General features: G+C 37.8%; 1 protein-coding gene across 1 annotated transcript in view; it reads left to right on the forward strand.

Moving 5' to 3' along the window:
• si:dkey-219c3.2 (transcription initiation factor TFIID subunit 4) overlaps positions 1 to 13,199 on the forward strand; it is a 101,434-nt gene extending 88,235 nt beyond the window's left edge. The window contains exon 14 of the mRNA XM_056451895.1: positions 11,612 to 13,199. Coding sequence (XP_056307870.1) covers positions 11,612 to 11,785 — 174 coding nt within the window. The 3' untranslated portion in view covers positions 11,786 to 13,199. The remainder of the gene's footprint in view (positions 1 to 11,611) is intronic.
• The last annotated feature ends 562 nt before the right edge of the window (positions 13,200 to 13,761 follow it).

Consider the following 13,761-nt stretch of genomic DNA (forward strand, 5'->3'; position numbering starts at 1 on the left):
ATTGTCAGGTCTCTATAAATCATGGTTTAGAAGGCCATTATTCATTTGTATCAGATTGGACATGAATATCTTGATATAAAATTCATGTTTGTGTTGTTGTTCATGTAAGTAGAAAGACTACAGATCAATTTCCAGCATATTTGTTGATGACTTTGAGTAAAAACAGCTGCGACTCGCAATGGTAATATACATTATGGTCTTAGATTTTCTTATGTGTATGTATTTTTTTAAATACATTTTTCTTTCTTCCCCCACTGCCAGAGATTTCTGGTTGGTTGTGTAAATAATCTGTTTCATATTACTGCAATGACCCTCTGTGTATGTAGAAGCCAGAGGGGTATTGGCACCATCTCGGCTTACCCTCCTGATTCCCTCAAGCTGTTCAGCTACCATTACAGCTCATACTATTGCTCTTTATACATTGCGTATATTTTGGATTGAAACATTGATATGTATTTTGCCATTCGCATGCCGTGTTATTTGTTAAATCCATTCCACTGATATGCAAAATGTCGTAACTTATTATGAGAGCTATACAAGACACAAAATCAGTAGAAGCACAGACATTCACCATCCTGTTTGCTTTAATAGAACATTTTTGTTTTGTACTCAAAACTAAAAGAGTGTTTTAAAGACCATCATGCCACAATCTTTGTTGAGCTACTTCATGTGTTTGTATAGCATCGCCCTCGAGCTTAATGTGTACCTTGTAGCCATGTAAGCTGTTGACAAGTGCTCTTTTTTTATACAGGCAACACAATGTGGGAGAGCTGTTTGAATTGCAGGCAGATGTAGGCAGAATGTTCGTTCTCCCGCAAGTGTTGCCTGAAGCATCCCGGTTCTTTGTGCTGAGAGAGTGAAAGAGGGTGAAAAAAAAGAGGATATGCTGTTTCTAAAACGTGTGCAGAATATTCTCGAATTTGCAGCGTGGATGTTTACCACACAAATTGGAAAGATGTATGTTGTCAAATTAGACACTTAAATTATGCTTAATCTTCGAAAAACAGAGTTGGAGAGGTCTGAAGATGTCAACTCCCACAGCCTGGATGAATCACAGTATATGGCATCTTCTGACATTCATATCTCCTCTGACCCAAGTGTTTGGCATACTCACTGCACTTTTCTATTACAGTAAAGATTTTCCCGGAGCTATTCTGAATTGGCATTCGTTGCAAATTTGATGGTTATTTGCAACGATTAAATTGGAGAACGTCTTATAACTAGAACCTGTTCTACATCTCTGTGCTAGAGACTTATGGTGGGCCATAAGCTACCACAAAAATACCATACCAACCATCCAGAATACCCTAGCAAATACGTAAGATGGTAAAAAAACCAGCTGGAGCCTCTTAAGGCTGATTTATACTTTCGCTTGGCACCGCGTTGCAGACCTCCGCTGATTGCGCGCACCTCACGAAACGGACTAGACTTTTATACTTGACGCGTTCGCTGTTGTAATATTCTTTAAAACAACAGGGTGCAGTCAAAAGAATATGACCGTAAAATCAGATGGATAAACGTAGAAGTAGGAAGTTTCCGGAACTACATCATATCATTAATATCATTTAAGATTTTTTATTTTGTTATTTTTATTATTTTTATCAATTATTTTAATGATTATAAAGATTTTTATAACCATTCAAGATTTTTTAGATTCAAACTTTGATGTATGCTTTTGTTCAAATCTCGGACCATTCTAATACCTATTAAAGTTTATTAAAAATATTAATGACAAGAGAATATGGGTTACTCTACAAATATATTTTTTTATTACAGAAAATAAAAGCAGAAAAGCACACTTGCACTCCACAATTCACACATTACTGTCTGGCAAGTTTGTGTCCTCTACTTATATGCTAAAAATGCAATAATGGTCTGACATTCTCTGACCATTACCACCAATAAAGCCTAGAAAACTAGGGCATCAGTATATTGTAAATTGATGGGTTCAAATATTCCTTTCCAGTTATCAAAGAAACAATGTTACTTCATTTTAGTTTTGCAACTATTAAATAGTTTTAAATTCAAAATTGTAATATATACATCAGTGTAAAACCTATGAATGGTGGGACAACATATTCTGTAATTGTTTATTAAAACCACATGGGTCTCCATTTTTGCCATGGTCTCTCTTTTTGGTTTTAACAAACAAACTTTAACAAAGTTTTTTTGAATTTTTTAACAAGAACTTTCTTCCCTTTCCACTGCTGTTGCAATTTATAGCCTAGAATTATTGGCTGTCTAGTTATCCCTAATATCGCGCATGGTCGAATCATTGTACAGGCGTACCTGTTTTAGGTAAAATCTCTTCAAAGTGATTCATATTCTACTCAAATGAAAATGTGACGCTGTGCAAACTGTTCGCTCGAGTCTCACAAAATTTTGTGCACTCCACCAGCTGGAATCATGTCGCGTGCACCCAAAACTAACCTTCACAAATACCGCGATGATGTCACTGTACAGTATAAATAAATAAATCAGCCTTTAGGTTTGTTCATAAGAATAACATGTAGTATCGGTCAGTTGGCAGACACTAAATGTTTTTTTGTGGCAGTTTAACACATTCAACCACATAAGCATAAGGACCAGTTGGTGCACAACAGCATGTTAATAGCCAAATAAGAGCCAGATTACCTTAACAGATTAACCGGGCATAGTTCACACAAAATTGTACATTTCCTCACCTTTAAGTGAGTTTCCTTTTCTGTATCCAAAGATGGAATTTTCAGAATAACTTTTTTTTGTGTTCAACAGACTAAAGAAACAGACATGATTGTGACAATTGAAGGTTGAGTAAATGGTGAATTTTTTAGTTTTGTTATTTTTTTAGTGTGCAACAGAAATGCCTAGAATAGTCATAACAACCACACAGAATACACTAGCAACTACATAAAATCGATAAAGATAACCCAAAACACTGAGCATGTTTACTTGCTTTGGAGGTATTTTGGGTCATTTAGCACTGCTAATATATTTCTGTGGTGGTCTGACTGTTTTATTAATCATACAGCAATCTGCTAAAACCTTAAATTGGCAGTATTGATCATCCACTATGCATCGATCAAATGTTATCTGCATTTTAAATCTATTATTGTTTAAAGCTCTCAGTTGGGCTTTTACTAAAGGCTGTAAAGGAAACAAAACATCTGAAAAGTATTTGGTGGTGTTGGGTTCAGGGTTGATTCTGGGTTTATAGTATCTTCATCAGTTGGACTAGCATGCATACATTTTGTTGTGTCTGTAGTTAATTATGTGGTGAGGTAATGATGGAACACCACAAAGCCTCACATGCCTGTGTTTTGGTTGGGGCCGCGGGCCTGGATTTTATCCCAGCTCTGCCCCTCAGCTCCTCAACTTCACTAGAGGCAAAGGAACTGCAGCTTTGTCGCTATTTCACTAATTAGAAAATCCCCTTCCCCACAGCAAGACTTTTTAATTATGTGTAGTGTCAACTAGTTTACAGATTTAATCCATGGTTAATACACACCAAGCCACAAAATAGAAGTGTGTGATAAATGGACCAGAAAAATGACCATGGTTGTGTCCTTATATGGTGTCCTTATGTATATGTGAAAGAACCATCTTGGCAACATTTCATAGAGCTGCCATAAGAAAACTATTTTGGGTTCCCCAAAGAATCTTTTAATGATCTGATCTCTTTTTAATAATTTAAAGGACAATTTATGCTGCACTGACAGACACCGAATTATGCAGAAAATCTCCAGGTTACAGACGTCTTATTCCACGACCCTGGTTTATCATCAAAATGAATGCCACATTCAGTAATAGACACTAAAGCTACCTTTACACCATAACTTTTGCTATCAGCTGTAATAAATTCTTTTCTGTTGATGAGTCCACAAATATCGTTTACATGAATATTTAATAAAGCGATTTGCTTGATATCAGAAGTTTCAAATTGTATTTGATTTTCTGAAATGCACACACTCCATGAATATAGAGTTTCCTGCTGTTTCAAGATGTACATACAAGCAAATCCTACTGCATATTTAAAAGACTTCCCAGTTATTCGGGAGATGCGGTGCATAAAAAGCTTCATGCTGCACTGCACTTTATCGAGCAGTAAAATGCCCCATTCAGTGAACAAAAGGTGTCTATGGATAAAAGACAGAAGCATTATTGTCTTAAGCTATAGAGAGTGAAATACGTTCTCTCTTATGTTCATCATCAACTACTTCTGTGCGTCATATGTCATTTACACAGTTTCTACACATGAACAAAACTTTCCGATTTTCATTTTTGTACTCCAGTCAAGTGTTTACATGTCCTATTTAGGAATGGTTTAAACCACCTTGCATTTAGTTAGATATCCAAGTAGACTGAAACCCATTTCAATACCATTATCAGCGCACAATAAATCTTGGGATGTTCAAGGCCGCAACGGATCCACTGGTTGCATCCTTTATTACTGGGCAATGATAGATACATTTGAAGGAGCCTTCAAGTTGAGACGTCACCCTGGCAACAAAAAAGCCTTTTGAATGCATACTTAGGGAATACAGCCTCTTCAATGAGACAGCTATTGAGTAGATGGGTGGGTTTTGTTTTTGTGCTCCACTTTCACTTGCAGCAAACTAACGGTTGAAAGGGCTCGAGATAGCAATTCTTTGTCCAAGCCATCAAAATGTCATACAAGAAGGACTTCAATTCCAGAGTGGAATGCCCACCATGGTTATGAAGTAGACAGAGTTCAGAGTATATGTGTGAGCTCAGCTCAGGAGTGCATTAAATCAATGCCGTTAAACAGCAGCATATTCCTCTATTCCTAACCATAACCCCAAGTAATAGCAACGACAGACTTTTAGTATTATTCCACACCATGCCAAAAGTTTAAATATTTTTTGTAAATTGACCTGGTCATGCGTGTGTAGGAATAGCTGATGGAAGCATGCATCACGTTTTCAATGTGCTTTCCGACATAAAATGTGAATAGGCCATAAAGAAATACATTACAAGTATTGAGCTATAATAGATAAATGATTACAAGCCACGTGGTGTGATTACAAGTTACAACACACAATTACATACATAATTTGCAAACTACAGAAAACGAGGCAACTATTTCAATCACACTTACAGGTTACGTAGGAAGGAGAAACACTTACAGGATCTGGAGGAACAAGAAACTGGACTGTATAAACAGACTATAAGAATACACAAGACATGTCACTCATATTGTTTTGAATGTAGAAAAGTGTAATGGTCAATATGGCTAATAAAGCCCGCCTTCTAGTAAAAGAGCCAATCATCGATCGCTTTACTATGACAATACTTTGGGGGAGGGGCTCAGACCAGACGTGAGCTTCTGCAGATTTTGTGTTATTCAAATGTTTAGAAATGAAACTAAAGAGGCAGTTGTTGTTTAGTTTTATTGGTGATTCCTAATATAAGTCATAAGCTTGTCTAGTAGTTTTGGAGTATTTGACGTTTCCCCATTCAGACAGAATGCCTGAGCATATTACCCGAGAGGCGTTTCAAAGATGGTCGCTGAGTGAAATGACTTTTCTTAAAGGCACTTTGGTATAAACCGTGTAATGACAAAGTCCCATTCATTAATTGTTCCTCCTTTAATAACAAATGGCAGGTGAATTCTGCATTGCAGCATAGGTTATAGTTTCAGTCATCAGAAAAATGACAGGAACAAACAGCACATGGTATACTGTAATATTGTTGGGAAAATGAACTAACCCTTCATTACTCACAGCTGCATATCTGGCCATCTCTCAATAATAGTAATCTTCGTGGCAGGATCAATCCCGTGATTCCCTGTGCTACTCTAGTGTTTGAAGGGAAAGGCATGTTCACGTTTTACCGGATCCGCCACTTTATATTTGGCAATGTGTCGTATCGATGTCGATAGGAGCTGGCGTAAATTAAACGAGCCTTTCAAATTTAAACTTTAGCTGGATGTGTTCATTCACTTAGAGCTGTATTACACACTTCATGGAATGTCATTTTTTTAAAAAACCCATAATAGAAGCTCTTTAAGACTAACAATAAAACTTTGTATATGTTGATTTCTTGTAGACTTTGTAATGATTCCGTGGAAGTTAACGATTCTTTTTGGAAATGATACCAAAGAACCCTTATTTTTAAGTGTGTTTGCAACTTCAGATCTACTCCAAGGAACTACAGTATGAAGATTTTGTGGTTGAAGTTTAGCTTGTTTTTGTAACCCAACCTTGTCCCTCATAGTTCTGTAATTGCACAAGGTTAGATGGTCCTGGATCAAAGTAAAAGACCGCCATCAAAAAGCAGGCTAGTATAGGGTTAAAGTGAAGCAGAGCAGGGTTGCGTAGCCCCAGGCAGCAGTTCTGCAGAGACTGGGCTGTGTTCGTGCAGAGGCAAGGCGAGTCATTTCCCCAAACGCTGGAGACACACAGCACCCTCAGGCACTCTCTAACCTTTAGAGGCCAGAAGTGCTCACAGTCGTTTGGAGGAATAAGGTGGAGTAATAAGGTTTTTTTTCTCTCTCTCTCCATTTTGTCTGGAGAAGATTTTCTCTGTGGTGGTTTGGTCACCTTGTAGTTGAAGGGCTTTTTGGTTCTATGCTAGCATCGGAGCAGCACTGCTTTTTTTCATGACTTGTACTTGTTTTGAACATTTCAAGACGTCTGGTTGAAGGAGAGGTTTCGTGCCATTCTGCTCAATTCATGCCTTTCAGAAACCTACAAGCGTAAGCTGCCTCATCTCTTCAGGGTTTGGAGTCTGTTTCTCTGGAGGTGTCCTACACACAAACTCAACTGAAGGGTTTACAACACACTTTAACCCTAATGACACTCGAACAGATAGCTTGTGCACCCTACACATTCCACTCCACAGCTAATGTGGTTTTAAAAAAAATACATTTCTCTGTGCGCCCGGGGCACGTTAATGCTCACATCTGTAATATATTCATCCATATCTTTACACATTTATGCAGGCTTAACAAGCTCCATCTCTAACGCACCACTAGGATAGTGGCAAAATGCCCTGAGCGTGTTCACCCACACATGCTAACTGTGAAACGCAGTCTTCCTGTACTGCAGTGTCGAGTTGAGCAAGTAGAACAGTCTCTTACTAAAGGCTAGAGTTTAGGTGCTTACATATTGGATATTTATTCAAAAATGAATTATTTTACAGATAATGGCAGCTTAGCTTTTTGTTAATATTTTATTATGGGGGGAAAGATGAAGTGTCCACTGAAATAATGTAGTTTACATTTTTTACATACAAGTTTTTAGTCTTTCATTGTTTAAAGAAACATTTGTAAATGTTATTTTGTGTAACCTTTGACCCTTTTAAAAAAAATAGCTATAAAATATTTAGCAAACTGAACTAATATTATTAGGTTTTTGTGCAAATGTTAACAACTTTTCATATAATCACATGGGTCTGCAAAAGTCCTGTTTATGATGTTTTATGTCTGCATGTTGGTTGCAGTGTAATTTCAGTAATACTTATACTTTAGCTTTATTTGTTCACATTTTGATATATTATATTTTTCTTAATTGTTTGGTATTGGTCTGTCATTTTTGACTCCTAATGATTATTGTTTTTTTTTTGTTTGTTTGTTTTACTTTTATTGGAATGGTACAAAAAAAACATGTTTTAAGGAGAATGTTTTATGTTTAAAGTTTTCACACTTGCTATGTGAAGTGGGAAAGTACAAAAAATATAATCATGTTCTCATGATCTGCAAAGGTTAAAGGTTTTGCTACTGGGTCCAAACAAAATCTTCATGAAAGCAATTTTTTACAGTATCAACTTCAAATCACAAATAATGTTTCATTTATGGCTGTGATTTTCTTGTTTTGGAAAATGTGTTCATAAAATAGTATTAATATAGTAATTTGTGCATTTGCTCTTTCATTTCATTTTATTGTTATGCTTTCAAATTCAACAATAATCTGCCATATGCCTTCTTTAAAAATACACCAAACTAAAGCCTGATCTCAGAATCATTCATGATTTTCCACATTTAAAAGTTTAGTTTTAGTTCAGTGCTCAATGTTATTAATGGGTGATGATTGGATTTTAATAAAGGCATTAATATAATTTAAACCATTAAATATTAGGACATTGATAGTATTGAATTAAAATATAGCACCATTTTTTTTAAGTAAACTATAAAAACATGATTTGGTGACGTGGTATAGGTGAATTGGATAAACTAAATTGTCTGTAGTGTATATGTGTGAATGAGTGTGTATGGGTGTTTCCCAGTGATGGGTTGCAGCTGGAAGGGCATCTGCTGCGTTAAACATATGCTGGATAAGTTGGTCGTTCATTCCGCTGTGGTGAGCCGAAAAGAAAATGAATGAATGATTTGGTGAAAGTGTTGACCAAATGCATGTTTATTAGTTATTAGGTTCAGTCTATAGTTATGCGTGAGTACTTGAGAACCAAATCAACGATGGACTACAGGACTATATATGAGCAGGCGTGTGCTATTTCTTTACAAAGTCACATCGCCACCTACTGGCCCGGCATGCAGAACTTAACTTTTTTTATAGAATTGTGTGAGCCAGGAATATTTTAAGCACATGGTTGTCATTTGAATGCACCAGAAGAGGTTTATTTTCATATGAGAGTTGCATATTTGAATGAATAAGAACCATACTTTGGGCACCATATCATTGACCCATTTTTGAAATCACCAAATGCAGCACCTCTGTCTTTAAGTGTTTGTTGATATGACATTTCTCTACTATTGCGCTGCGTTGAGTCAGACGCTGAAACCTCACACTCAAACACAAACAGCATCCAATACCCAGCATTGATTTCAGGTTTATTTAAATGTCTACAATACATAACCAGCGGCTCACTATCACCTGATCACATCTTGCTCTCCACTTCCTCCTCAGGGCGCGGCCATGACTGAAACATTTTGGCACCAATCTCTGATTTCAGTTTCGCGTTTCATTCCTCCCTTCAAGTCCTCCTGACAATTTCGGAATAATGAGCTAACATTAAGAGCGTACAAGACCGCGCAGCGACCTGCCCGCGTAAACATGTGGTAAACTCTGCCAGCCCTGGGTGTGTGTGAGATTGGGAATCATCCAGGGTGTGGAGGAGCATGTATGAGGGTGATATTGATCCCAACAGAGAGGCAGGTTGTTTCTGTAGGGTGTGGTGTGTGTTTTGTGCCCCCGGGCCATCTTACACCTTCTCACGTTCTATATATATACTTGGTGTTCAGTGAAGACTGAAGACCCTCAACCTCATTCCCACCGAGTGATGCGACACTACAGACCCCCTGTACGGATGATGAATACAGTAAACAATGCCGTCTTCCTTCACCCTCAGGGAATTAGATGTAAGGTCTTCACCCTATCTTAATGTTTCAGCGGCCGCTTGCAAACCCTCGGTTTCATGGTGTTGACTGTTTTTATGCGCATATGGATTTTCTGTATGGTTTTTGGAAAAGAGTTTTGCTGTGATCTCATTGGCGTCTGAAGCGGAGATCAAAAGTGTGCTGCCCTAGGCGTGAGGTGTGGTTCTAAATGGCCTCGAGCTCAGAACACATGATCACATGTTGTGCAGGTGTGCTGACAAACACACAAAAGCACTAAAGCAGAGGAGCTTTGACGACTGAAAAATGAGCAAGGAATCAAAGCAAAGCCTGGGCTGGCGAGGTTCTCTTTTGTTGGGCTTTTAATTTAGTTGGATATAAGTAGTTGGTTTTGGTAATGTTTTATTTGTTACATTTGGATATATATATATATATCATTTTGCAGTTTGAAGGTCAACACAATCTGACTTAAAGGGATAGTTCACTAAAAATAGAAAATACTGTTATTTAGTATGGATTGTTTACTTGAAACTGATCTTAAACACCCAGGTCACGGGACTAAGGTTTTTCGAAAGACTCAGATTAGATTAGATTAGATTCAACTTTATTGTCATTACACATGCACAAGTACAATGCAACAAAATGGTTAGTTCACATGTCTACAGTGATTCAAAGCATTGGTCATTTCAGAAGTGTTGAGACCTGGCGAATATACGTTTGACTGCCAAGGTCGGCAAAAAAATCTCTATCTAGTAGCCTAGTGGACTGTGTGTTTGCAGAGTTGAGGCTGATTTATACTTCTGCGTCAAGCACACACAAATGCTCTGGCGCAGCCTTCGCGTGGTCGCATAGTCCTCGCTGTGGCTGATGCACACATCTCAAATTTAACTACACGTTGCACTGACGTGTATCACAAGCTCTGTGATTGGTCGGCTTGGTAGCTGTGACCATTGTGGGCGAGACTGAGAGCCGCACGAACCCATTGCAACGAGTGTTTACAAGTGTGAAGTCCAATGAGATAGCTCCACATGGAAATTTTTTGTGTTTACCTTATGATTATTGTTGTTGCATGTCTGCCGGTTCCTGCCTCTGATTGAACAAGTTTTTGCTTCTTGTACATAAATAAGCGTATCGTTCAAAAAAAAAAAAAAAAAAAACTTGCGAAGAAACTCGATACAGAGGTACATAAACTACTGCCTGCTAGCGTTTTGGAAGTGTTATTGCGGAGCAACACAAACAGCATGCAGAAGTATAAATGAGGCAGGTGCCGTGGGTCACGCTGATCATTCGACGCAGAAGTATAAATCAGCCTTTACTGTGCTGCAAATGGCCCGAGTTCAAATCCGGACTTGTATAACTACTCTGAAATTATTACTTGATCTATTTTAATATTGTTACCAAAACAAGACACATTCACAAAGTGTTCATTCGGATGCAAGACCAATGTTAAAACTAAACGCGTCACAAGAATAGAGCATTTACAAACATCTTTAGCTGCATCACCCTGGATTCAAACCCATCATCTCCACATGCTACTAAGGAACTCTCACTGCTTTACTAAATCACTTGAAGCCTCAACTCTACAACGTGGGGTTTAATACCTAAATTTGCTTAACTGTTTTTTTTTTTTTGTTGTTGCTTTTTTTTCCCGCTGAAGCTGTTCCAGAGCTATACATGGAAAAAAACACGACTAGGTGTCACGGTAGAGACGGGTTTCGAAACGCATCGAAGCTTCAACACAATTGCTTCGACTGTTTCAGTGTCTCATGAAGCCTCGCTTTGCACACTATTATTTAGTCAGCCTTAACTTTGTCAAACCTTTATGATTTTTTTTCTTCTGTTAAACACAAAAGAAGATATTTTGAAGTAAGCTGAAAACCTGAAATCGTTGTCTTCCATAGTGTTTGTTGAAAGTCAGTAGTTACAGGTTTTCAGATTTCTTCAAAATGTCTGTTTTCAATAGAATAAAGAAACACATTGTGGTTTGGAACCACTTGACGTGAGATCAGAAAGTGAGTAAAGTTTTGTGTTTTTCAATTTTTGATATTATTTACTGTTAAAAAACAATTATTTGTTGCTTTAAGCCATTTTACTTGGCAGAGAACAAAATGGCAAGAGACAAAACATTTATTAAAATATTTGATAAAATCTAAATGTTGGCTGTTTATAGTGGAGTTTAAAAGGAAAAAAGCCACCTGAATAGTTCAGCTGTTTACAGTCATCAGTCACAGCCTTTACAAACATCAGTTCAATCATGGTTGACATGGCAGCTAAACAATGACCATGACCTAATGAATTCTTTCTTCCTTCCCACAGCTTCCTGCGGGCTCCTCCGGATCAGCGACTGGTTCTACCTCATCCTCTTCATCCTCAGTCCGGCAGACCCGTCATCGCATCACCCGGGTCAACCTCAGGGACTTGATCTTCTGCTTGGAGCAGGAACGAACCACGGCCAGGTCCACGCTGCTCTACAAGGCCCTTTTGAAGTAGCACGCTAGTGCTAATGGTACTCCTGCTTGTCCCTCAGTAACGCGTTCAAGTCTTCCTCTTCCTCTCTGCATTCATTTCCAGTCTGTGCCTTCAGACTCACCTGTGGCATAAACTCTTTGAGTACTAGAGTGTTGCTGTAAATCTTCCAAACGTTGGTGTTCTGGGGATGAGAAGGTTCTGGAAAAGCCCGCACGGAGGCGGCTGTGGACATCATGTGATATTTCCTCCCCTCCGGGTCGCCCTTTTTAATGCTTTTATTTCCCCTTTGTTTCGGATTAATGAGCCATCCTTTTTGAGCAATGTTGATCTTTTTATTCATTAACTTGACCTCGGACTGGTTTTTACGTTTCAGGATAGAGATTTGTTTTAAACGGATAGCGGCTGGACGACTTGTTTTTAATGGAACGCCTCATTTGCAATAGACACTGGAAATGTGAATGCAAAAGCTCCTGGTTTTTAGAAGTCTAACGAGTCGGAGGTATTTTTAGTAACTTATAAGTAGCGCATCTTTAAGTCTCTGAGGGAACGGCATCTATTTTTTTTTTTTTTTTTTGTTACTGATTTATGCAAAATGAAGAAACTCTGTGTTGTAAAACACTGACTGTCTTTCATCCTATTGGATGGTCTTTTGAACTTCAGTGACGGTTTTGTCTCGCACACTCAGTGTGGGGTTCTAGGTGTGTACGGTTTCACTAGTGTCTGTGTTAAGTATACTGTGAAATGGTGCCTTATATGGCCCTCCTGGGGCACCATTGTTTTTAAGCAAATCCACGGCATGGAATTCTCCAATATGCTAATACTAATATGCATCGCTTCAACAACGATTCTAGAGCAGGATCTCTCGTAACTTATTTGTGGAGAAATGGCAGGTTGTACGTTTCGTTAATTTGACCATTTTGTTTTTTAATTAAGTACATTAAAAATGGGGTGGCTTTGACAGACTGCAGTAATGATTTTAAAATACTAATGTTGCATTTTGAATCCTGTATTTTTGTGTTTTGAAATTCACGTTGGCTATAAATTTAGTATCCGTCATCGGGCATTATTTTATGTCTCAAGTATTTGTATACTGCCCTTTATGACATGCAGTAGGAGAGGAAGAGACATTGACATTTACGTTTTGGCGTTTGTACAGATATGTATGTTGGGAGATGGTCAACGTTCATGTCACGTGCAATGATTCCTTTGAATCTTTTTCCATCTCTCTGACTGCTTTTAATCCATATTGTTTGTGCTGGCGTTTGGACAAACAGTATTGCTGATCAAGGGATTGTCTTTTGTCTAAAAAAACATATCTATTAGAATTTCTATTTTTGCTAAATTTAACAATTTTTGAATGTTTGGTTGGTTTGGAAAAAAGTGCTCATCTCTATTAAATTTGTACTTTTGTAAAAGAATAAAGTTCCTAATTATACTTTGGGTGCGATTTTCGTGATATCTCAAATGCCAGATTCAGACTATTAAGCCTCACAACACTTTTGTAACATTTTTTGTTTTGTTGTGTCGTGATAAAGAAACATGTCAGACTGCAGCGCAGCTGGTTTCCAGAATCAAACGTGAGCGAACGGTGGGCTGCTAAAGCGCTGTTTTGTAATCACTTTTTTAATTTATAACTTCATCATATTGCTTCTGTGCTCCTATTGGTCAATGGCAAAATGATAAACAAGCCATTTTTTTTAATGACAAGATTAGTCGTCATCCACTATAATGACACTGTATACAAGATTCTTGCATCCCATAAATGTTGTTTGTGAAATAAGACACCCCACATCAAACAGATCATGCCAAAATTGTTGTGGTAGTCTGAAATTGGCATAACGTTAATGCAGGTCAAAACTGTTGTACTGTGTTTAATTGAATGTTATTGCGCATGATTTACCAAAAAAAAACATGTGGCCTGATTCCTTGGACAGATATTTTTCTTCTGACAGTGGGCAGCAGACTCATTCAGGTAAGGATCTCTTATATTTACCACC

The sequence above is a fragment of the Danio aesculapii genome, chromosome 25, assembly GCF_903798145.1.
Source record: "Danio aesculapii chromosome 25, fDanAes4.1, whole genome shotgun sequence".
In the NCBI taxonomy this organism is placed as follows: domain Eukaryota; kingdom Metazoa; phylum Chordata; class Actinopteri; order Cypriniformes; family Danionidae; genus Danio; species Danio aesculapii.